Raw genomic sequence first — 25,503 nt, 5'->3', positions numbered from 1 at the left:
ACCTCCAAAGAAACCCCCTTGCCGTTCACCTCCCTCCCACTTCCAAAGGTCTGTTTGACTCCATCTGAGATAAAACAAAGTAATTTCATCTTTCAGGGAAAATCCCATCATCTGACTTTCAAAAGTTAAAACTAAAAAGTCTAAATCAAACTGAAATCTGTTCAGTGTCCTGAGAAAAATTTCTTGATGAATATCATGGTTTCAATTCAGTGTGCTCATTCTAGGAGTCAAACATTTTTAACATCATCTCTGCAGGGTTCCTGCACAGATTCACAAGATTGCAGAACAACTTTCCCGAAATATCCTACCATCATTCTGGCCTCATATTCTCTAATTCCATACACGCTTTAGCTCTTGAATAAATAATTTCCACCAGTCCTTGAATGCCGAATGCTCATGGAATTTTGTTTTTGATCTGGTGTTGAAATTTGTCTTGAATTCTGTAACAATGCCTAGTTTAGATTTGGTTATTGATCCCTAGGCTAGAATTGAATGTTTCCCCACCCCACCATGGAGTGGGCTAGGAGACGGGGTGGGGGCATAAAATAGTGTGCGAGGCGGGGTTGCCGTGCCTGTTGCCTACCCACCTTTGCTGCTGTTTTACCAGCGGGGACGGAGGTGGCAAACGTCCCACCCACCCTTTTAATTGCCACTTAGGGCCTCTGACCTGCCGGCATTGGTATTTTACTAGCAGTGGATGGGTATTTCACCTGACGAGATCGCCTAGTAATGCATGGCAGCCTCCTCGCAGGTGGTGGGGGGGGGGGCCTTCCTGATGGGGCACTCTGACCCATGGAGGGCACCCCCAGTAACACGGGGCCCCCCCCCCCACTTAAACAACCCACCCCCAACCTCGAGTCCGACCCCCACCCACCTCACAGGGGCCCAGTCAGTTGTCCCCGGCAAGGCCTGACCTCCACTTATCTATTCTGGGGCCTCCTCCATTGTTGTTGGCCCTGGCTGGGTGCAGAGAAGTGGCCACTGCTGCCAGTGGTGCTGGTGGGACTGAAGAGCTGCCATCCCTCTGATTGGCCGGCAGCTCTTGGAGGTGGGACTTCCTCCCTCAGAGTGGAAGAAGCCCCGACTGAAGCCAATTAAGGGCCTGAGCCATGCAAAATAGCAGCGTGGCTTTCAGACCCGAGACTTTCCAACCAGTGGACAGGGCCACGGCCTGAATGTTATATTCCGGCCCTATCTTAGATTTGATATCAATCCCTTGTTGAGATTTGACATTAATCCCTAGCTTAGGTTTGACATTGATCCCTGGTTTAGATTTGGGTATTGATCCCTAGTGAAGATTTGATGTTGATCCCTCGTTTAGCTTTGATATACATCCCGAGTTTACATTTAGTATTGTTACGACTGAGGCGGGAGGAGTGCACTGTTTATTCTAGTCCCACTTCTCCACAGGTCACAGCATGTATTTAAATTTTTCCCATTTACCAATACGGTCAATCACAGACTCTATTTTTCCCAGAATAAAACATACTAACCAGGTTTCTTTAATGAACCACAAACTTTTCAGTTTATTATAAAACAAGTCTTAACCAGTAATGAATAAAGCATTAACACACACATTGAAATATTAAAGTTCCCTTTTTACCTTAGCCCCTCACACTCACACACAAACACTGGTTAACTGGAAAAATAAAAGGGATTGTTGTTTAGAGCTCTGTTATAAAAAAGAACAGACAAAAAAAACTTAGGCTGAATACTTGCTCATTCTTAAAAAAAAAAGAGATGTGTTGTATTCCAAAACTGGCATAGAGTCTAGCCTCTGAGTACACATAGACAGGTCATGCGAACATATAAACATACAAATTAGGGGCAAGAGTAGGCCACTCGGCCTTTTGAGCCTGCTCCGCCATTCAATAAGTTCATGGCTGAACTGATTATTCCACATTTCCGCCTACCCCCGATAACCTTTCACCCTTTTGCTTATCAAGAATCTATCTACCTCTGCCTTAAAAATATTCAAAGACTCTGTTTCCACCACCTTTTTAGGAAGAGAATTCCAAAGACACTCAACCCTCTGAGAAAAGAGTCCTCCTCATTTCTGTCTTAAATGGGCGAACCCCTACTTTTTAAACAGTGACCCCTAGTTCCAGATTCTCCCACAAGGGGAAACATCCTTTCCACATTCACCCTGTCAAGACCCCTCAGGATCTTATATGTTTCAATCAAGTCACCTCTTCGTCTTCTCAATTCCAGCGGATACAAGCCTAGCCTGTCCAATCTTTCCTCATAAGACAGCCTGCCCATTCCAATTATTAGTCTAGTAAACCTTCTCTGTACTGCCTCCAACGCATTTACATCCTTCCTTAAATAAGGAGACCAGTACTGTACACAGTACTCCAGATGTGGTCTCACCAATGCCCTCTATAGCTGAAGCATAACCTCCCTACTTTTGTATTCAATTCCCCTCGCGATAAACGATATCATTCTATTAGCTTTCCTAATTACATGCTGCACCTGCCTACTAGCCTTTTGCAATTCATGCACTAGGACACCCAGATCCCTCTGCATCTCAGAGCTCTGCAATCTCTCACCATTTAGATAATATGCTTTTTTTATTCTTCCTGCCAAAGTGGACAATTTCCCACTTTCCCACATTATACTCCATTTTCCAGATCTTTGCCCACTTACTTAGCCTTGATCTGACTGAATCGCAATCGGTAATCCATATCTAGTGAAGAACTGGATTAATCTCTCTACCACTGCCCTAGCAGAAATTGTTCTTAAGGGAGTGGCCTCCAGGAACTGAGTAGCCATATCCATGATAGTGAGTATGCATTGGTGTCCCACTTTCGTTTTCAGTAAAGGTCCTACACATTCTACCAACACCCTACTAAATGGTTCTTCAATAACTGGTATGGTAATTAGAGGTGCTGGTTTTATGACAGGTTGATGTTTTCCCACAATCTGGCATGTATGGCGCATTTTACAAAACTGCACCACGTCCTTGAAATGACCTGGCCAGTAAAAATATCAACTTCTAAGGGATTTGGTCTTCTGCATCCCCACATGTCCCGCTGTAGGAATTTCATGCGCTAACCTTAGCAGTTCCCGGCGATACTTTGGTGTTACCACTATATGACGAACTACCATTCAGTCTTCGTCCGCAGGTCTGTGAGGAGGTCTCCACTTCCTCATCAGAATCCCATCTTTAATATAATAGCCTTCTGGAACTCCCTTTGCTTCAGCTTCAGTTAGAGCTGATTGTGCCACTTTATTTAACTCTGGATCAGCTTGCTGAGCCATGATCAGAGAAGACTTATTAAACATTTCCTTCGGATTATCCAAATCCCCAAAGTCAGTTTCAGATATTCAGCTATCTGTCTGTGGTGCCAATTTGACCTCCGACAATGGAACTTGTTTAGCCATTGCTCGGGTTACTACACAGGAAGGAAAAGTTCTTGAAATCTTTTCCTGTAACTGTTCTGTCTCTTTAACTTCACTTGGTTTTCCGTGACTATGGGAGAAGCTACTACCTTCCCTCCGGCCAAATTATTCTCCAGGAGTAGGTCAACTCCATCTATAGGCAAACTATGGACAACTCCGACAGTTTCCATTCCAGACATTAGGTCACACTCTAGGTGCACCCGATACAAAGGTATATACTCTGTCACGCTCCCCGATACCATTCACTAAAACCTTGGCATTCAGTGCGCTCTCTGGTGGAAATGTTATGCCTTTCCCCAGCAAGAGTGTTTGGGTAGCTCCTATATCCCTAAGTATAACTCTAGGTTTGTCTGCCTCACTTGAGGGATAAGGAGTAGCTTTAGCTTTGGACAAGAATTCCCTATTACTCTCAGGTAGCTTATTCACAACCCCTGCACTCACAGTGGTTTTGCACTTGGCATTACAGCTGCAGTCAGAGCAACAGCCTGATCTGTCGTACTCTCGGTCAGGGCCCCATTGGCTTTGCGTACCGCAGTAAGTCCTATGGGTTTACCCCGCAACTTCCAGCATTCTGCACAAAGGTGTCCCATCTTGTTACGATGGTAACATTTAGGCTTGCGGACCTCACTTCCACCCTCAGCGTCTTCCTTTCTGGCCTGAGGAGGAGATCCTGAGGTATTCACTGCTGCCCCTTCCTGTCCCTGGCTACTTGCCTTTCTTTCACTCTCCCACCTTCTGTTCTCCTTGGTTTGTGGGGATGGTGGACAAAGGGTTTGGTCTTATAAACAAGCTCATAATCTTCAGCAATTTCCACTCCCTGTCTGGTCTTTGAAACCATCTGGTTCTGTACAGGGGTTCTTACTCATTTTTAAGTTCTTTCAGGAGAATTAGTTCCCTAAGATTCTCATACGTGGCTTCCATCTTTAGTGCCCGTATCCAACGTTAAAAATAAATTTGCTTTACCCTCTCAAATTCAATATAAGTCTGCCCAGACAATCTCCAGAGGTTCCGAAATTTCTGCCTGTAAGCTTCAGGGACAAACTCATATGCAGCAATGGAATTTTTTGCCATCTCATAATCTACAGAAGCCTCCTCAGAAATCATGGCATAAACTTCATAAGCTCTGCCCAGCAACCTGCTTTGCATAAGCAGTGTCCAGCTTTCCTTTGGCCACTTCATGTGTTTAGCTATCTGTTCAAAAGAAATGAAAAATGCCTCGACGTCCCTTTCCTCAAATTTAGGAAGGGCTTGTGCAAGTTTAAACAGCTCTCCACTGGGTCTTGGACTGGATTCCAATCTTTCCTCACCAGAACTTTCCTTGCAGCCAAGACCACCTTCTGTGTTAGTTCCATCTTTTTTTACTTCAAATTCCCTTTCTTCTGTTTCTCTTTCCTTTTCCTCAAGTTCAATTTCTTCATTGTCAATTCGCTTTCAAGTTCAAGTTTTTTGCAATTCTTTTTCCTCTTTTGTTTTGGTTCAAGCTCACGCTTCATCTGTAACTGAATTTTAGCTAATTCAACTGCACTCCCCTCTGGTTTGCTTTCTTCCAATTGTAAATGTTTTGCTATTACTTCAATTATGTCTGCTTTCTTAGTTCCTGGTTTTAACTCTAACCCCAATTTTACTGTTAATGCTCTGAGCTTAACCTTGGGGAAAAAAAGAAAAGCAGAATGTTTTTGTAAAAGGTGTGAAACTAGTAAGTGTTGATGTTCAGAGACTTGAGGGTACTCGTACAATGAAGGCACAAAGTTAACATGCAGGTGCAGCAGGCTATTAGGAAGGAAAATGGCCTGTTGGCCTTTATTGCAAGGGGATTGGAGTACAGGAATAAAGAAGTCTGACTAAAATTATACAGGGCTTTGGTGAGACCGCACCTGGAATACTGTGTGCAGTTTTGGTCTCCACATTTAAGAAAGGATATACTTGCACTGGAGGCAGTACAGCGAAGATTTACTAAATTGGTTCCTGGGATGAGGGGGTTGTCCTATGATGAGAGGCTGAGTAAATTGGGCCGATATTCTCTGGGGTTTAAAAGAACGAGAGGCGATCTAATTGAGACGTACAAGATTCTGAAAGGGCTTGATAGGGTGGAAGCTGAGAGATTGTTCCCACTGGCCGGAGAATCTAGAACACGGGAACACAATCTCAGGATGAGGGGTCAGTCACTGGGATCTTTTAGAACAGTTCTTTTCAAGTGGCATTTGAAATTAATTCGGCAGGCTTTTCTTCAAAAACCGGAAACGAGATGAGTTGACACAGTAGACTTCTCAGGGTCTTTTGTGGAGGTGCTAGAAAGCTGAGCTATGTTGTGATCTTCTCTCCTTCCTTGGGAATTCTCTCCTTGGAAGTTTTCTCCCTTTTTATACAGTTCAACCCTAACTCAAAACAATTCAAAAGTGAAATTGACAACTTGAGGTCAACCTTTTGACCTCCATCTATCACTTCTTTGTAAACAACTTCTCCAGGTGTCCAAAGTTCTCTGTTGTGTATTGAGCTGGAAGTCAGGTGGTTTCCAGGAAAGGCTTGTTGTTGTTGCTGGAAGTCAGCTGCTTTCCTGGAAAGGCTTGTTTTTCTCAAGATCTCTCAGTGCCCCTATTTTAAAAAAAACATTTCCAGGGACTGTTTTTTTTAAAGTCAAGTGGCCTTTACATGAACCCCTTTGAAAACCGCAATGTTTAACATTTCTTCAATCTTTCAAAAATGAGTCCTCAAAAAATATATTTAACAAAACTCAGAGGCACTTTCATAACAGTTTGATCATTAGTTTGTTTGGTATTGGCCCATAGTTTATTTGACATTGATTCCGAGCTTAGATCTGATATTGCTGCCTAATTTAAATTTGGCATTGGCCCGAGTTTGGTTTCACCATTGATCCCTAGCTCAGATTTGGTGTTGATTCCTAGTTCAGTTTTGATATGGATCCCTAGTTTAGATTTGGATATTGAATCCTTGTTCAGATTTGATATTGATCCCTCATTCAGATTTGAAAGTGATCCCTCGCTTAGATTTGGTATTGATTCCAAGTTTAGCTTCAATATGAATCCCTAGTTTTGAACTGACATTGATCCCAAGTTTAGATTTGGAACTTGATTCTTCATTTAGATTTGGAATTTGATTCCTCATTTAGATTTGACATTGATCCCTAGCTCTGGTTTAGTATTGCTCCTTGGTTTAGATTTATCTGCAATCTAAATTGATTTGAGATGCACCCCAAGTTGGGATTTGGTATTGATCCCTAGATTAGCTTTGGTACGGATTCCTAGTTTATAACTGACATTGATCCCCAGTTTAAATTTGGATATCGAAACCAACTTTAGATTTGGATGGTAATCCCTAGTTTAGATTTGACATTGATCCCTAATTTAATTGGGATATTGATCTCTCATATAGATTGACTTTGATCTCTGGTTTAGTTTCGCATTTAACCCTAGTTTAGGTTTGGATCGTGACCTGTAGTGTGGATTTTCCATTAATCCCTAGTTTAGTTTTGATGTTGACCCTCAGTTTAGATTTGCTATTGATCCCAAGATTAGATTTGATAACCTATGAAAATACGAACATATGGATTAGGAGCAGAAGTAGGCCACTCAGGCCCTCGAGCCTGCTCCGGCATTCAACAGGATCATGGCTGATTTGATTGCAACCTCAACTCCACATTCCTGCCTACCCCCGATAACCTTTCACCCCCTTGCTTATCAAGAATTAGTCTACCTCTGCCTTAAATATATTCTGCTTCCACTGCCTTTTGAGGAATAGGACCTTTAGTTTAGATTTAGCATTCTTCCTTATTTTTGATTTGGAATTTGATCCCTCATTCAGATTTGGATATTGATACCTATGACAGATTTGGATAACAATCCCTAGTTCAGATTTGGTTGGTGTCCCCGGTGTAGATTTGATGCTGATCCCTTGTTTAGCTTTGATATAGATCCCTAGTTTAGATTTAGTATTTATCCCAGGTTTGCTTGGTAGTGGTTCATAGTTTAATTGATGTGGAAAGGATCTTTCCTCTTGTGGGAGAATCTAGAACTGGGGTCACTGTTTATAAATAAGGGGTCGCCCATTAAGATAGAGATGAAGATAAATTTTTTCTTTCAGAGAGTGGTGAGTCTTTGGAACTCCCTTCCTCAAAGGGCAGTGAAAGCAGAGTCTATCCAAACTAGAGATTGATAGCAATTCTAAACTAGGGGTCAAAGTCAAATCTAAACTAGGGGCCTAAATTGGATGATGTTCCCTCATTAAGATCAGTCATTGATCCCTTGTTTAGATTTGATGTTGATCCCACGTTTGGTTTTTCTATTGATCCCACGTTTGGTTTTTCTATTGATCCCTACTTTAGATTTCATATTGATCTCTCGTTTAGATTTTGATATTGATCCCCGATTTAAATTTGTCATTGTTCCCTCATTTAGATTTAATATAGATCCCAAGTTTAGATATGTCTTTCTTCTCTAGCTAAGAATTGATATTGATCCCTAGTTTATATTTAGATGTTAATCTAGATTTGACCTTGATACCTAGTTTAGATTTGAATATTCATCCCTAAGTTAGATTTTGATATTCATCCTTAGTTTTGATTTGATATTGATCCCTAGGTTAGACTTAATATTGTACTTAGTTTAAACTTGGCTATTGATCCTGAGTTTGGATCTGATATTGGTCCCTAGTTTAGATTTCAATATTAGTCTCTCATTTAGATCTAGCATTGATCCTTGGTTTAGATTTCAATATTGATTCTTAGTTTTGATTTCATTATTAATCCCTGGTGTAGGTTTGGCTATTGATCCCTAGTTTAGATTTGGTATTGATCCCTTGCTTATTTCTTTCTTTTGGGCCTCCTTATCTCGAGAGACAATGGATACGCGCCTGGAGGTGGTCAGTGGTTTGTGAAGCAGCGCCTGGAGTGGCTATAAAGGCCAATTCTGGAGTGACAGGCTCTTCCACAGGTGCTGCAGAGAAATTTGTTTGTTGGGGCTGTTGCACAGTTGGCTATTGATCCCTAGTTTAGATTTGGTATTGATCCCTTGCTTATATTTGGATATTAATCCATAGTTTAGTTTTGACGTTGATCCCATGTTTCAATTTGACTTTGATCTCTAGTTTTGTTTCTCATATTGATCCCAAGTTTAGATTTGGTATTGATCCCTTGCTTATATTTGGATATTAATCCATAGTTTAGTTTTGACGTTGATCCCATGTTTCAATTTGACTTTGATCTCTAGTTTTGTTTCTCATATTGATCCCAAGTTTAGATTTGGCACTGATCCGGAGTATAGAATTGGATTCTTATTCCTAGATTAGTTTTAGTACCCAAATCTAAACTTGGGATCAACGTCCACATCTAAAGTAGGGATCAAAATACAGATCTAAAGGAGTGATGAATCCCAAATGTAGACTAGGGATCCATGTCCAAATCTAAACTTGGGATCAATATCAAATCCAGACTAGGGAACAATAACCATTCTAAACCAGGGATCAGTACTAAATCTAAACTCAGGAAACGTCAAATCTAAACTGGGGATCAATATCCCAATTAAACTCAGAGTCGGTATCAAATCTAAACTAGTGATCAAAATTGGATATCAAAAAGTTGCTTGACCAGGAGCAAAGTAGTTCAGTGAGCACAGGGGTGTTAGGGGAACTGAATTGGTGTAAGTTAAGATCCCTATTTCGATTTTGGTATTGATCCGTACTTTAGATTTGATATTATTCAAGTTGTGAGGAGGACACAGGGAGTCTGCAAAGGGATATATATATATAGGTTAAGTTAGTGGGCAAAAATTTGGCAGATGGAGTCTCATATGGGAAAAAGTGAGGATATCCACTTTGGTAGGAAGAATAGAAAAGTAAAATATTATTTAAATGGAGAGACGGCAGAATACTGTATATAGAGGGATCTGGGTTCCTCGTACATGAATCATGTGCAGCACGTCATTAGGAAGGCAAGTGGAGTGTTGGTATTTATTGTAAGGGGGATGGCGTATAAAGTAGGGAAGTCTTGCTACAACTGTACAGGGTGTGGTGAGACCCCACCTAGAGTACTGCATACGGTTTTGGTCTCATTATTTAAAGAGGGATATACTTCCATTGGAGGCAGTTCAGAGAAGTTTAGTTTAGTTTAGAGATACAGCACTGAAACAGGCCCTTCGGCCCACCAAGTCTGTGCCGACCATCAACCACCCATTTATACTAATCCTACACTAATCCCAGATTCCTACTGCATCCCCACCTGTCCCTCTATTTCCCTACCACCTACCTATACTAGGGGCAATTTTATAATGGCCATTTAACCTATCAACCTGCAAGTCTTTGGCATGTGGGAGGAAACCGGAGCACCCGGAGGAAACCCACGCAGACACAGGGAGAACTTGCAAACTCCACACAGGCAGTACCCAGAATTGAACCCGGGTTGCTGGAGCTGTGAGGCTGCGGTGCTAACCACTGTGCCGCCCCTAAGAAGTTTCACTTGGTTGATTCCTGGGATGAAGGGGTTGTCTAAAGAGGAAAGGTTGAGCAGGTTGGGCTCATTGGAGTTCAGAAGAATGAGAGGTGATCTTATTGAAACATATAAGATTCTGAGGGGCTTGGCAGGGTAGATACTGAGAGGATGTTTCCCCTCATGCGGCAATCTAGAACTAGGGGGTCCAGTTTCAGAATCAGTGATCTCCCATTTCAGGCAGAAATGAGGATGAATTTCTTCTCTCAGAGGATTGTTAATCTATGGAATTCTCTACCCCAGAGAGCAGTGGAGGCTGGGTCACTGAGTATATTCAAGGCTGGGATAGACAGATTTTTGATTGACAAGGGAGTAAAGAGTTATGGGGAGCAGGCAGGAAAGTGGAGTTGAGGCCATGATCAGATCAGCCATGATCTTTTTGAATGGTGGAGGAGGCTCGAGGGGCTGAATGGCTTACTTCTATTCCTATTCCTTATGTTGATCAATAGTTTAGATTTCATGTTGAGTGGTATAACTAGGGCGGTAGAGAGGGCTTTAAACTCAATAGTGGGAATGAGGGATTAAATGAGGGAAGATGCAATAATTTAAAGAGAGAGGAGAAGGCAAGAGAGCAAGGTAACAATCAGGGTGATGATAATCAGAGTGTGGCCGGAAGGGACAGAGTGTACAAACTTAAGAGTGCGCCGGCTGATAAGGCCGGAGGTTGTAAACTAGTGGGTGGGGCGGGGGGGGAGGGTTCAGGTGAAGGGAGATTTATAAATCCAAAGTGAAAGGTTGAGGCATCAGAACAGTATAGCGTTATGGGTGAAGACGAGCAGAATAGGACAGGAAGTTTAACAAAAATTGTACATCAGTGAATAAGGTCATTGCAGGGAATAGAAGTAAAAAAATGAAATTAACTGTTTATTTGAATGCGCAAAGCATCTGCAATAAGATAGATGAACTAATGACAAATAGAGGTAAATGATTTAAATCTAATCACCATTACGGAGATATAGGGCTGTATTTTACCCCTGGTGGACGGGAATTCGCCACCGACGTAAAAGTCGGTGGCAAACCCGCTTCTGCCTAGCCTGGAGATCCGTTCTGTATTTTACGGGTCCCCAGGCTTTAATTGTCCTGAGGCGGGACTTCCACCCGCTTGAGGGAGGAGGTCCCGCCTCAGTGAGCTGCTGGCCAATCAAAGGGCCGGCAGCTCTTAGTCCCAGCAGCGCCACAGGGAGCGGTGGCCACTGTTGGGACTGCATCCCAGCTGATGCCGTGGACCCGAGAGGGTGAGTAAGTAGGGGCATGCCTCACCAGGGGGATCGGTCGTGCCCTGGTGAGGCTAGGGTGGTCGTTTGGGGGAAGGGGGCGTCTTGGGTCCCGGGGGTGGGTTGGGAGACAGAGATGGCCCTCAATCGGGCACCCTGTGTCCGACTGCCATGGCCCCACCCCCGGGGCGCGAAAAGGCCAGCAGCTTTCGCTGGGCTGCCTTTCACACCTCCAGCACGCCCTCTTGCCATGGGTAAAATACCGTGGAGGCGGGCGAGTGGCCGTTAAGTGGCCACTTAAGGTTCTTGATTGGCCTCAGGTGGACGGGCCATTTCCTCCCAAGCCGAACCGCCGTAAAGTTCACCGGAGGCGGGAGCGGAGCGGGTAGGCCTCCCGCTCAATTTTACGCCGCCCCCCACGCCATCATCCGACCCGCTGGGGTGGCGTAAAATTCAGCCCATGGTTACAAATTGATCAAGGTTGGGAAATAAATATTCCAGGGTGTACGATATTTCAGAAAGACAGACAGAATAGCAAAGGAGGAGGGGTAGCCCTGATAGTAAAAGATGACATAAGAATATTTGTGAGAAAGGATCTGACAAAGAACAAAGAACAGTACAGCACAGGAACAGGCCATTCGGCCCTCCAAGCCTGCGCCAATCTTGATGCCTGCCGAAACTAACACCTTCTGCACTTTCAGGGCCCATATCCCTCTATTCCCTTCCTATTCATATATTTGTCAAGATGTCTGAAGATCATGAAGTAGAATCAGTATGGGTGGAAATTAGGAGTAGTAAGAATCAGAAAACACTGGTGGAAGTAATTTATAAGCCCCCTAACAGTATTTATACTGTTGGACAGAGAACTAAACAAGAAATTATTGGAGCTTGTAACAAAGGCAATGTAATAGTTGTGGGGACTTTCATCTTCATATAGGCTGGGACAATGAAATTGGCAAGAGTGGTCTAGAAGATGAGCTCGGGACAGTTTCTTGGAGTAATATGTTATGGAACCGACTAGGGTATAAGCTATCTTAGATCTAGTATTTTGTAATGAAGCAGGGTTAATTAGTAATATCATAGTAAAAGATCCACTGGAAAATAGTGATCTATCAAAATACTATTGAATTCCATGTTAAGTTTCAAAATGACATACTGCAATCACAAACAGAAATCTTAAACTTAAACAAAGCCAATTATGTAGTTCTGAGAGGAGAACTTGCTAAGTAAATTGGGTAAATAGACTAAAAGTTATGGCAGTAAATGAACAGTGGGAAATCATTAAAGAAATAATTCAAAATGTTCAACAAAAATGCATTCTATTGAAAAATAAAACCTCAGCAGGAAAGACCCATCCATGGCTCACTCAGGAAGTTAAAGATAGTATTTGATTAACAGAAGAGGCTTACAATGTTGCAAAGAAGAGTAGAAAATCTGAAGATTGGGAGTGTTTTGGAAGCCAGCAAAGGGCCACCAAAAGTTGATAAAAAGGAAAAAAATAGAATGAGAGTAAAGTAGCCAGCAATATCAAAACAGAGCTTTGATAGGTATATAAAAAGGAAGAGAGTAGCTAAACATTGGTCCCTTAGAAGCAGAGACAGGAGAAATTATCATGGGGAATGAGAAAATGACAGAAGTGTTGAACCAATATTTTGAGTCTGTTTTCACAGTAGAAGACACAAGAAATAGACAATAACCTAGAGGCTAAAAAGAGTGAGGAAATTAAGGAAATTACTATCAGCAGAGGAAAAAGTATTGGAGAAACTTAAGGGACTAAAATCTGACAAATCCCTGGGACCAGGTGGCCTACACCCTAGAGTTCTGAACGAGATAGCTGCAGATGCATTAGCTATGATTTTCCAAAATTCCTTAGGTTCAGGAACAATCCCACCAGATTGGAAGTTGCAAATGTTACACTGCTTTTCATGAAAGGAGGAAGAGAGAAAACTGAACTACAGACCAGTTAATCTAACATCAGTTGTTGGGAAAATGATGGGATCTATTATTAAGGAAGTTTTAACAATGCACTTGTATGATTAGAACAAGTCAATATGGTTTTACTAAAGGGAAATCCTGTTTGACAAATTTATTTGAGTTTTTTTTGAGGATATAACTAGTAGGGTAGATAAAGGGGAACCAGTAGATGTAGTATACCTGGATTTCCAAAAGGCATTCAATAAGGTTCCACACAAAAGATTAATAGGCAAGATCAGGATTCAGGGAGTTGGGAGTAATATATTTGCATGTATAGAGGATTGATTAGCAAAGAGTAGGCATAAATGGGACATTTTCAAGTTGCCATACAGTGAATAGTGGAGTGCCACAAGAATCAGTGCTGAGGCCTCAGCTATTTACAATCTATATTAATGACTTAGATGAAGAGACAGAGAGTAATGTATCTCAGTTTGCTAATGATACAAAGGTAGGTGGAAAGGGAAGCTGTGGGGTGGACACAGAGAGGCTGCAAAGAGATATAGACAGGTTAACTGAGCGGGGAACAAGATTACAGATGGAGTATAATGTAGGGGAGTGTGAAGTTATTCACTTTGGTTGCAAGAATAGAAAAGCAGAATTGGTTTTAAAAGATGTGAAACTTGTAAATGTTGATGTTCAAAGAGACTTGGATATGCTTGTACAAGGAATGCAGAAAGTTAACATGCAGGTACAGTAAGCAATTAGGAAGACAAATGTCATGTTGGCCTTTATTGCTAGGGGGTTAAAGAACAGGAATAAGGAAGTTTTGCTACAATTGTACAGAGCTTTGGTGAGACCACACCTGGAATACTGTGTGCGGTTTTAGTCTTCATATTTAAGAAAGGATATACTTGCATTGGAGGCAGTTCAGCTAAGATTCACTAAATTGGTCCTTGGGATGAGTGGGTTGTCCTAAAATGAGAGGCTGAGTAAATTGGACCTATATTCTCTGGAGTTCAGAAGAATGAGAGGCAATCTCATTGAAACATACAAGATTCTGAACAGGCTTGACAGGGTAGACACTGAGAAGTTGTTTCCCCTGGTTGGGGAATCTAAATCTCAGGGGCACAGTCTCAGGATAAGGGGCCAATCATTTAGGACTGAAATGAGGAGAAATTACTAACTCAAAGGGTTGAGAATCATTAGCATTCTCCACCCCAGAGGGTTGTGGATGCTCCATTGTTGAATACATTTAAGGCTGGGATAGATAGATTTTTGATCTTTCAGGAAATCAAGGGATATGGGGAGCGGGTGGGAAAGTGGAATTGAAGCCCAAGATCAGCCATGATTGTATTGAATGGGGCAGCAGGCTCGACAGGCCATATGGTCTACTTCTGCTCCTACTTGTGTTTTTGTATCCCTGGTTTAGATTTGGATATTCATCCCTACTTTAGATTTGATAATATTTAGTTTATATTGGACATTGATCCATAGTTTAGATTTGGTATTCAACCCTTGTTTGAATTTGTGATTAATGCCTCATTTAGATTCAATATTGTTCTATTAATAGATTTAGTATTGTTCGCACTGCAACTTGCATAATGATTGTTGATTATTAGTAATTAGTCATAGATTATAATCACACACTTATTATAAATCTTTCTCTACTGTATATCCAACACCCACCTCATCCTTGTATATCCAGCCTCCCTGCCGCTGTATATCTTGCCTACTGATTGTATATTCAGCCACCTTGCTATTGTCCAAGCCCCCTCTGTCATACATCCTGCTCCACTCCAAATGTTGTATATCTATCCCTTCTATCTTGTATATCCCACTCTCAAGTTGGAGACACTTGAGTCAGCACAGGGCCTGTGTGTTTCAGAAGCTGCATACTGCAGGTTGGGTTAAAGTATGTAAAGATTAAAAGCAGTGCTTATTGTTACAGTGTTGACAGTGAGACTCTGACGTCGTGTTCGCCCAGTGGAGAGGAGGTTGTGTCCAGTGAGGAGCTTGTCAACAGTTCGGAGTCTGAGGACATCGACAGAGACCTGGCCGCACAGGTACATCTCTTGTTATTGGCTGGGACCTGATTCAGCAGGCCTATCATGTATTACTGTCTCTGATTGTTAGTATTTACAGCAGAGGAAAGGTATAGCATGCTGTACGTCCCAAGGAAACTAACAATGAATCAGGGTTGGGGACTCAGTAAAATTAATGTAAGTAAAATAACAGTAATGAAGAAAATAATGGCAGTAAAGAGTGACCAATCCCCAGGACCAGATGGTTTTCATCCCAGGGTTTTATAGGAAGTAGCTTCGAACTTTGCTGATGCCCTAACCATAATCTTCCAAAGTTCTCTCAATTTCAGGAATCATTCCTTTAGATTGGAAAGTTGCACATCACTGTGTTATTTAAGAAATGTGATAGAGGTAAACCGGGGAATTATAGACCCGTTAGTTTAACGTTCATTGTTGGGAAATTACTAGAGTTTGTAATTAAGGGCAGAGTGACAAGAACGCCTTGAAAATTTTCAGCTGATCATAGGGAGCCAGTGTGAATTTATAAGAGGTAGATCACACTTGACAAACCTGACTGAAATTTTGAAGAAGTAACAGGGGAATGTCTATGGATGTTATTTAAATGGAATTTAAAATGGCATTTGATAAAATCCCTCCTAAGAGACTGTTAACTGAAATTGAAGTTCATTGAATTCGAGGCAAATTATTGACCTGGTTAGGAAGTTGGCTGAGTGGAAGGAGACAGTCAGGATAATGGGTAGGTACTCTAATTGCTAGGCTGCGACAAGTAGGCTGAATTTTGTTAGCGTGCCGCACTCCGGCCTTCCGACACGGAAGCGCTGCCGCTGAGCCCCCACGATATTTCACACGGGGGCTCACTTAAATGGAGGGGGCGGAACGGCCACCACCAATGACGTAGAGGGGGCAGCTGCTGCGTTCCCAGCAACGGCATCCAGTGCCACCACACAGGCCCCGGTACCATTTTTACATGGCTTCAAGCCCTTCAGTCCCATTTAAATGTTTAAAGGGACAGGGATGTGCAAAAATTGAATAACATTTTATTGACATTTCCAATCCCCTCTCCCACCCCCAAAATGAACAATCGGATGATTTTTTTTGTCTTATCCCCCCAAAAAAATGAGTTTTCACTCACAAGCTTCCCCCGCCCGAACTTTATTCCTTTTGACCCTAAATTCCTTCCCACCAACCCACAACCAATCGGAGCAATTTTCACCACTCCCCCACCCTTCCGGCCCTGGAATTTTCACTCCTCCTCCCCTCCCCACCAGTGCCTCGCCTTGGAACTCCGTATTGAGATCCGAAGGCGCGTGAGTTGTGGCCGGTGGCCGTAAAATGTGGGACAGCCGCCGGTACCAGGTAAGTTCATCTGAATTTATTTTAATTGATTTTAATACTTAAATGAAGGCCCCGCCACCAAACGGCGGGGGGTGCCGCACCGAGGCCTCGCTGCCGCTTGCAATATGCACTTGCAAGTTCTCCTCCAAGCCATACACCATCCTGACTTGGAACTATATCACTGGTTCTTCACTGCCACTGGGTCAAAATCCTGGAACTCTTTTCCTAACAGCACTGTGAGTGTACCTACCCCACATGGACTTCAGCAGTTCAAGAAGGCAGCTCACCACCACCTTCTCAAGGGCATTAGGGTGGGCAATAAGTGCTGGCTGAGCCAGCAACACCCACATCCCATGATCGAATAAAAAAAAAAGATTGAAATATGAAAGTTTCTTTTTTAAAATTAGACACACACGCATGTGCACACGCACACACACTCACACACCAGTTTAAAAAAGTTTTCTCTACAGAGATCTTTTTACAAAAAAAACCCCAAAGATTACTTTGGCCAAATTCTTGTTACTCTTTGAAGGAAAAGGAGAAGATATGGAATGATATCAGTTGTCTCTTGATTTTGGCATCCCAAATACGCATAGGTGGCTATCACAGGGATCTTTCTGGAACAGTTCTTTTCAGGCGGCGTCGAGAATTAATCTGCCAGGCTTTCCAGGAGTTATGTGGCATCAGGGGTTTCAGCTATCACACATTGGATTTTTCAGGGTTTCTCAGAGAGGTGGAGAAAAGGTGAGCTGGGTGTTTCAGCAGACTACAAACCTAACTGACTCAAAACAGTATTCAAAATAAAAACAACTCTTGATCACCATAAATCTTGACATGTCACTTTTCTGTAAACAACTCCCCTAGTCACCAACTATTTTATTTAGCTGAAGACGCGTGACATCCAGCAAATGTTGGTTTTAAAGAGAAAGCTCAAGGCCTTCCAGTGACCGTGTTTTTAAAAAAAAACAAGTCCAGCATCGATGGAATCACTTCAGTCCCAAATGAATCCATCTCTCCATCTCCAAATTGAATCCATCCAAACAATCTTCAGGCATGAGTCTTAGAATATTGTGTGCAATTCTGGTCGCCACACTACCAGAAGGACGTGGAGGCTTTGGAGAGGGTACAGAGGAGGTTTACCAGGATGTTGCCTGGTCTGGAGGGCATTAGCTATGAGAAGAGGTTGGAAAAACTCTGATTGTTTTCACTGGAACGACGGAGGTGGAGGGGCGACATGATAGAGGTTTACAAAGTTATGAGCGGCATGGACAGAGTGGATAGTCAGAAGCTTTTTCCCAGGGTGGAAGAGTCAGTTACCAGGGGACATAGGTTTAAGGTGCAAGGGGCAATGTTTAGAGGGGACGTGCGAGGCAAGTTTTTTACACAGAGGGTGGTGAGTGCCTGGAACTTGCTGCCAGGGGAGGTGGTGGAAGCAGATACGATAGTCACGTTTAAGAGACATCTTGACAAATATATGAATAGGAAGGGAATAGAGGGATATGGGCCCCGGATGTGCAGAAGGTGTTAGTTTAGGCAGGCATCAAGATCGGCGCAGGCTTGGAGGGCCGAATGGCCTGTTCCTGTGCTGTACTGTTCTTTGTTCTTTGAGTCCTCAAAAAATATTTTTAAAAACCGGCACTTTCATAACATAATATTGACAGATTTAGGAGTGAAGTGTAATGTTGACAGTTTGGGGATTGAAGTGTACGGCTAGAACTAACTGTTTATTTACTTTCTTGTAGAATGACATAGAGCTTGAAGCATATCACATCGCTAAAGTAATGACAACTTCAGAGAGAGCGTAAGTGCAACCCTTTATCTAAAATGCCTTTTTGACTTGTTGCTTCTGACAGTATGTTTTGTTACAAGTTTGTATCAGTCTGCTGCTTTCCGTCTGACTCCCACAGGTACGTCAATGTCCTGAAGGTCCTACACACAGTGAGTAGCAGTTTGTTTTTTCTCAGTTTTCCTTCACTGTGTCTTGTTTCTGGGTATGTGTGTTGTAAAAATGTGAAATGTGCATAGTTCAGTGTCTTGCTGCTGATTATTACAGGTCGAGGCAGCTCAACAAACACAATAAGCCTGTTTCTGTAGAGAAATGAATGGGAATGAATTGCAGGAACAGCATCTTCTGATGAAGGGACCACCCTGACTCGGCACACCAGAGCTTTCTGACTCTCTTCTCCTACCAATGAGCTTGTGTATCACTCTATTATAAAGAGGACATTTCTCCTAACAGCTTCTCTCACTCTCAATTTGATATTAATCATCTCTCATCACTCTTTCACTTCAGTCTCACTCTCACTCTGTATATGTCTCTGTTGGTTATAGTATAGCCTGTGCTGTGTTTAAATATTAAGATTTGGGCTATTTTCTTCCAACAGAACTTCAGACAAGCAGCCACGTGGGCTGTTGATGACGAAGCTTGCCCTGTGCTGGACCAAGAAGGAGTGACTCGCATCCTGTGCGATGTCTCTGAACTGTACGAGCTCCACCAGGAAATATTGAGAGACCTGGAGCAGACCATCACAGAATGGTACCTCAGTAATCCTGTGTACATTCTCAATCCCAAGTGGAAGCCAGTCAATATCTGGCTGTAAACTTGGGCTTGTGACAGACAATGGAAACCTTCGGGAACAATCTGTTGGGTCTGTTTTAAACACAGATCTTGCCTTTTAAGGAGAACTGTCTACCAGACATTATAAATATCTTCACCCAATGGGTTTCAGGTAGCAGGATCAATTCCAGGGACCAGAGCAGCCTATACTGTTGCTTAAAGCCCTTCATTCTGGTACATATATTCTCCCATCAGAGCCCCTCCCTCTGCTACATGAACCTCGCCACTCATTCAGGCTCAGGCCTCCTTTATATGACTGCTTTCGGCTGGCTCCAGATAATCTTTCAGTTTTCACATCACATCCTGTACAATCTGGAGATTGCACTCTGCACATTAAGAAGAATTACAGATAGCAAATGCACTTTCAGCTCTGTAGAAATAACAAAAGTAGGGAATGTGTAAAGTTTACAACCTTAAGTCAGTTTCATCCTTTCAGCAGTAAATCACATTAGCAAAATAGATGTTGGAAGATAGATCTTCAGCTTCAACACTAAAAGAGAGGCTTGCCTCCTGTCCATGTATCAGAGGTCATAGTTCAAACCCACTGCAAGACATGAGCGCAGAATGCAGTCTGACACTGGAATGGGGGAGTGAGGAAATGAGGGAATGGAGGCGTGCCATGGTGAGGGAGTGGGAGGATGAGAGTGAGGGAGTGGCTCAATTTTGAGGTCAAATACTCTCAGTTACCCCTGCACAATCTCTGCCCCTTAGATCTGGACATAGAACCCCTTATATCATTCCTAAACTGGGTTCAGGTTTAAGAACTTCTGTATAATTTAACTCCTGACTCCTGCATTCTACCTTGTCCTCTTAATCCTTGCTAATTTTACAGGTGTCTGTAAAGTTAGGGAGCAACATTACAGAAGTGCCCTCACAAATGATTTATAAATGGGTAAAATACATTTTGTCCATATACAGCAAAAACCCTCCATTTACCCAGGTCAGGTACAGGACAGGTTAGATACAGAGTTACACTCCCTCTACACTGTCCCATCAGACACGCCCAGGGCAGTTACAGCATGGGTTAGATGCAGAGTAAATCTCTCGACACTGTTATGATCCCCGTGGAGATCACCAACAAACCAAATGGATCAAATCCACTGACTGACCCCAATTTAGGAAACAAAAATCAAACAGACAAGATTTCACCTTCGTAAATTTTATTTTAACACTCAAGCCAAAACCAACATAAATTATGACAGGTGCCAGGCAGAAAATACTAGTGAGAACCAGGCTGAATATAGAAAGTCCAGAGGGGAAGTGAAAAAGCAAAGAGAGAACATGAAAAGAGACTGGTAGCTAACATTAAAGAGAATCCCAAAGTTTTCTATAGGCATATAAATAGTATAAGGGTGGTAAAAAGAGGTCTTGGGCCAATTAGGGACCATAAAAGGGGATCTACACATGGAGGCAGAGGGCATAGCTGAGGTATTAAATGAATACTTTGCATCTGTCTTTACCAAGGGAGAAGATGCAACCCAGGCAATGGTGATAGACGAGGTAATACAGACACTAGAAGGGTTTAAAATTGATAAGGAGGACGTATTAGGTAGGCTGTCTGTACTTAAAGTGGATAAGATACCAGGACCAGATGAGATGCATCGATGGATACTGAGGGAAGTGAGGGTGAAAATCGTGGAGGCACTGACCATAATTTTTCAGTCTTCTTTGGACTTGGAGGTGGTGCCGGAGGACTGGTGAATTGCAAACGTTACACCCTTGTTCAAAAAGGGTGTAAAGTGTTATGACCCAGGCGGGAGGAGTGCACTGTTAATTCAGTGCCACTTCTCCACAGGTCACAAGATATATTTAAATTTTCCAACTTACCGAAACAGTCAATCATATATTCTTTTTTCCCCCAGAATAAAGCACACCAACCAGGTTTCATTAATAAACCACAACATTATCAGTTTTTTATAAACCAATTTTAACCAATAACGGAGTAAAACATACACACAAATTGAAATATTAAAGCCCCTTATTTATCCTAGCCCTCACACACACACACACACACGTTAACTAGGAAAAAATAAAAGGGTTTTTGTTTACAGCTGTTACAAAGCAATAGAAGGAATTTTTAAAAACTCACTTAGGCTGAAAAGAAGGTATGGAAAGAAGTCCTTTGTTTTGCTTTGGTGTCCCAGATGTGTCGATGGCTGTCACTGGGATCTTCCTAGAATAGTGCTTTCAGGTGATGTTGAAGATCAGCTTGGGTAGGCTTTCCAAGGGTTTCAGCTACAAGATGCTCCAAATAGGCCTTCTAGCAGGAATGCAGCAACAAGGTTTTGGTTCCCACACATTCGATATGCAAAGTTCCTTTAACATGCAGGGTTTCTTCGAGTACAGGAGGAAATAGGAAACTTCCATATTGGAAATATAGGGCTGAATTTTATTGATGCTCCGCACATCGCGGCGGCCTGCTTTGAACTCAGCGGCCTTCAGACGCAGAAGCGCCGCCACTGAGCCTCCGTGATTTTTGCACGGTGCCTCATTTAAATGGAGGGGGCGGAATGGCCACCCCCGATGATGTCGAGGGGGTGGCTTCTCCGTCCCCGGCAATGACGTTTGGCGCCACCACGTAGGCCTGGCGCAATTTTTAAAGGGCTTAGAACCCTTAGCATAGATTTGAATTTTTAAAGGTTTAACACTGTTCATTTATTTAAAAAAAAAATCTGTAGGCCCTTTCTCAACCCCCACAATGATTTTTTTATTGGCTGATATGAATTAAATTTTGTTCCGTCCCAACCTAAACTTTCCCCCCAAAGTCTCCACATTTGCCTTTCAACCCCTTCCCAGCATCCACACAGCCAATAAGAATTGTTTATTCCCACTTCCCCCATCCCATCCTGATAATTTCAGTCCTCCCCCCTCCCCACCAAGGCCGTGCTGCTGTCGTTAAATACGGCGAGGCCTTTTGAGCATCAGGGTCGAGGTGGACCTCTCCCGGCAGAGGTCCAAATGGAGTTCCAAAGACGCACGAGTTGCGGCTGGCGGTCGTAAAATTGGTGTGGGATGGCCGCTGGTACCATGTAAGTTAATTAGCATTTTGTTTTCATTAATTTAAATATGTAAATGAAGGCCCGCTGCTTGGTTGGTGCGGGGGTGGCTGCACCAAGGCCTTGCCGTCGCCGGTAAATGCGGCGGGGCCTTCTTTGCTTCGGGGGTTGAGGTGTGGCTCCCCGGCAGAATTTTATGGGCTCCCCCACCACAACCCCTGACATCGAGGGGCTGGTAAAATTCAGCCCACAGAGTTTCTTTTCAAGAGAGAGAGATGTCTTTGTCTTCTATCAGGCCAAAAATCAACTGACTGTTGTAACAGTTCAAAATGAAACTAAAACAATTCAGAAAACAAGCCTCCTGACAACCATTAATATTGGCTAATCACTGCTTTGTAAACATCTCCCGAAGTCAAAGACAACCCCTGCTGGGTTATTTGAAAACGGGTGCCTTTCAGTAACTGATTACAGTTTAAACTCAGTCCAAATCTTCTGGTGACTTCCTTTTTAAAAAAAAAAACACCTGAAGTTCCAGCATCCATGGAACCCATTTCAGCTTTAAAACACAAATTCTCAAAACTTAACAAAAAATAGAAGCACTCTTAACACCTCCACCTTGGAGAAATGAAACGCCATTTTTAAATGTGTTTCAGTACAATGTATAAAAAAAATTAAAAACATTTTAAAACACATTTTTTCACACTCATCCCCATTCACTCTTTACCTGTAGTTAATACAATTTTGCTTTGTGCCATTTCCACACTCATATAACTCAAACAAAGTTAAATTTGCGATAAAGCATCTGCAATAACATTATTTTTGCCTGCAATGTGGATAATCTTTAAGTGATAGGGCTGTAATAGTAAACTCCATCGGAATAACTTGGCATTCTGGTTTTTAATTTTTTCCACAAATCTATCACCAAATTAGCCGATTGCAGCCTTCCAACCAGAGCCCCCTAATTGTTCCATGTGTCACTATAGACCAGCTCATCAACAAGATAAACTATACAGTTAGGAACACTGGCTATCACTGGGTTCACGAGACTGGGAAAAGTTTCTGGGGCTGTATAGTATCAATTGGCACTGGAAAAAAAAAACATTCAGTGTGACAAAAGCACCTGAAGTTCCAGCATCCATGGAACCCATTTCAGCTTTAATACACAAATTCTCAAAACTTAACAAAAAATGGAAGCACCCTTAACACCTCCACCTCGGAGAAATGAAACGCCATTTTTAAATGTGTTTCAGTACAATGTATCACTTGGCACTGGAAAAAAAACATCCAGTGTGACAAAAGCTGATATTTCTTTAGTTTGGGGTGTTAAAGGAACTTGCCAGTATCCCTTTAACAAATCTATTTTTTGTAAGAAATGTGTGACTGGCCACTCTGTCAATACAGTCTTCCAAGGGAGGGATTGGGTAGGAGTCTGCCTTTGTTACTGCATTAACTTTTCTGTAGTCAATGCAAAGTCTAGTTGAGCCATCAGGTTTAGACAATAACACTATTGGTGAACTCCAGCTGCTTTGACTGGGTTCTATTAGGTGGTTTTCTGCATGTACTGGATTTTTGATTTGACCTGGGCCTGTTCCTCTGGAATTAAGGGGTAAGGATGCTGTTTTATAGGAATGCATTCCCCTTCATCCACATCATGTGAGGCTAAGGTTGTACATTCTGGCTTATCTCTACAGACTCTTTTAAGTTCTGTGAGTAATCTTATTAGGTCTTCTCGTTGGTTTGCATCTAAAAATGAAAGCATAGTCTCCCTAGCAATTCAGTATTAGCTAACCATATAGTAGGAAGTTCAGTTTGAGAATTGTCTAGGTTCCTTCTGCCTCATCTTCACGATCCCTTTCATCCTTCACTGTCCCTACTACCTGACATACCCATGCTCGCTTATCCTGCTCCCGGCGATAATATTGTTTTCAAATATTGATGTGACATAGACAATTAATCTTCCGGCATTCCGGGGTGTCAATCAAATAATTTACCTTACTAATTCTCTTGACCACTTTATACAGACCACTCAACTGTGGTTTCAACGGTTCACCCTGTAAAGGTAGTAATACCAACTCTTCATCCCCTAGTTGAAATGTTCCGGTCTTAGCATGCTTATCTGCCCATTTTTTCATAGTTGTTTGGGAAGCTTTAAGGTGCTCCTGAGCCACTTTGCAAGCTCTCATGAGCCGTTCCTGGAACACCGATACATAATCGAGTCCAGAAGATTCATTCCTCTTTCTAAAAACCTTTAATTAGTTTTAAAGGACCTCTTATCTCATGTCCGTAAACTAATTCAAAAGGACTAAAACCAGTAGACTCATTAGGTAAATCCCTAGTGACAAACGAAAGAAATTCTAGCCCTTTATCCCACTCATGGGGATATTCATGACCGTATTCCCTGATCATTGTTTGAGGGTCTGATGGTACCTTTCTAAAGCTCCCTGTGTCTGTGGGTGGAATGCTGAATACTGTAACTGTGTTTTACCTAAATTAGCCATACCTTCTGAAAAATATTAGACATAAAATTGAAACCTTGATCTAACTGAACCTCAATCGGTAATCCATATCTAGTGAAGAACTAGGTTAACTTCTGTACCTTAGCAGAAATTGTTCTCAAGGGAATGGCCTCTGGGAACCAAGTAGCCATATTCATGATAGTGAGTATATATTGGTGTCCCGCTTTTGTTTTTCGGTAAAGGTCCCACACAGTCTACCAACACCCTACTAAATAGTTCTACAAGAACTGGTATGGGAATTAGAGGTAAAAGCAAAATACTGCAGATGCTGGAAATCTGAAATAAAAACAAGAAATGCCTGAAATACTCAGCAGGTCAGGCAGCATCTGTGGAGAGAGAAGCAGAGTTAATGTTTCAGGTAAGTGACCCTTCATCAGAACTGGCAAATATTAGAAATGGAAAAGGTTATAAGCTAGTAAAGCAGAGGTGGGGCAAGAGATAACAAAGGTGTATATAAGACAAGGTCACAGAATAGCTGACCAGAAGGTCGTGGAGCAAAGGCAAGCAATATGTTAATGGTGTGTTGAAAGAAATAGCATTAGTACAGATAGGGTGTTAACGAACTAAAATTTGAACAGCACCAAGTACAAACATGAAAAAAAAGTGGGTAAGCAAACTGAACAAACTAAGATGAAATAAAATAAACACAAAATGTATTTAAAAAAGGGAACAAGAAAAAAATAACTAAAAATAAAAGTAAAATGGAGCCCGTCAGGCTCTGAAATTATTGAACTCAATGTTCAGTCCGGCAGGCTGTAATGTGCCGAATCAGTAAATGAGATGCTGTTCCTCGAGCTTGCGTTGATGTTCACTGGAACACTGCAGCAATCCCAGGACAGAGATGTGAGCATGAGAGCAGGAGGGAGTGTTGAAATGGCAAGCAACTGGAAGCTGGGGTTACTGCTTGCGGACTGAGCGGAGATGTTCCACAAAGCGGTCACCCAGTCTGCGTTTGGTCTCCCCAATGTAGA

General features: G+C 42.3%; 1 protein-coding gene across 3 annotated transcripts in view; it reads left to right on the top strand.

The window, feature by feature from the left end:
• LOC137379933 (FYVE, RhoGEF and PH domain-containing protein 5-like) overlaps positions 1 to 25,503 on the top strand; it is a 512,321-nt gene that overhangs the window by 99,492 nt on the left and 387,326 nt on the right. For 2 of the 3 annotated variants that reach the window (XM_068051314.1, XM_068051315.1), the window contains exons 3-6: positions 14,975 to 15,089; positions 18,146 to 18,204; positions 18,311 to 18,341; positions 18,788 to 18,939. In XM_068051314.1, the coding sequence (XP_067907415.1) occupies positions 14,975 to 15,089; positions 18,146 to 18,204; positions 18,311 to 18,341; positions 18,788 to 18,939 (357 nt within the window). The remainder of the gene's footprint in view (positions 1 to 14,974; positions 15,090 to 18,145; positions 18,205 to 18,310; positions 18,342 to 18,787; positions 18,940 to 25,503) is intronic. The other variant, XM_068051316.1, reaches the window with a different exon arrangement.

The sequence above is a fragment of the Heterodontus francisci genome, chromosome 19 (assembly GCF_036365525.1).
Source record: "Heterodontus francisci isolate sHetFra1 chromosome 19, sHetFra1.hap1, whole genome shotgun sequence".
Lineage (NCBI taxonomy): Eukaryota > Metazoa > Chordata > Chondrichthyes > Heterodontiformes > Heterodontidae > Heterodontus > Heterodontus francisci.
Note: the sequence above shows the minus strand (reverse complement) of the source record. Positions and strands in the feature narration are given on the sequence as shown.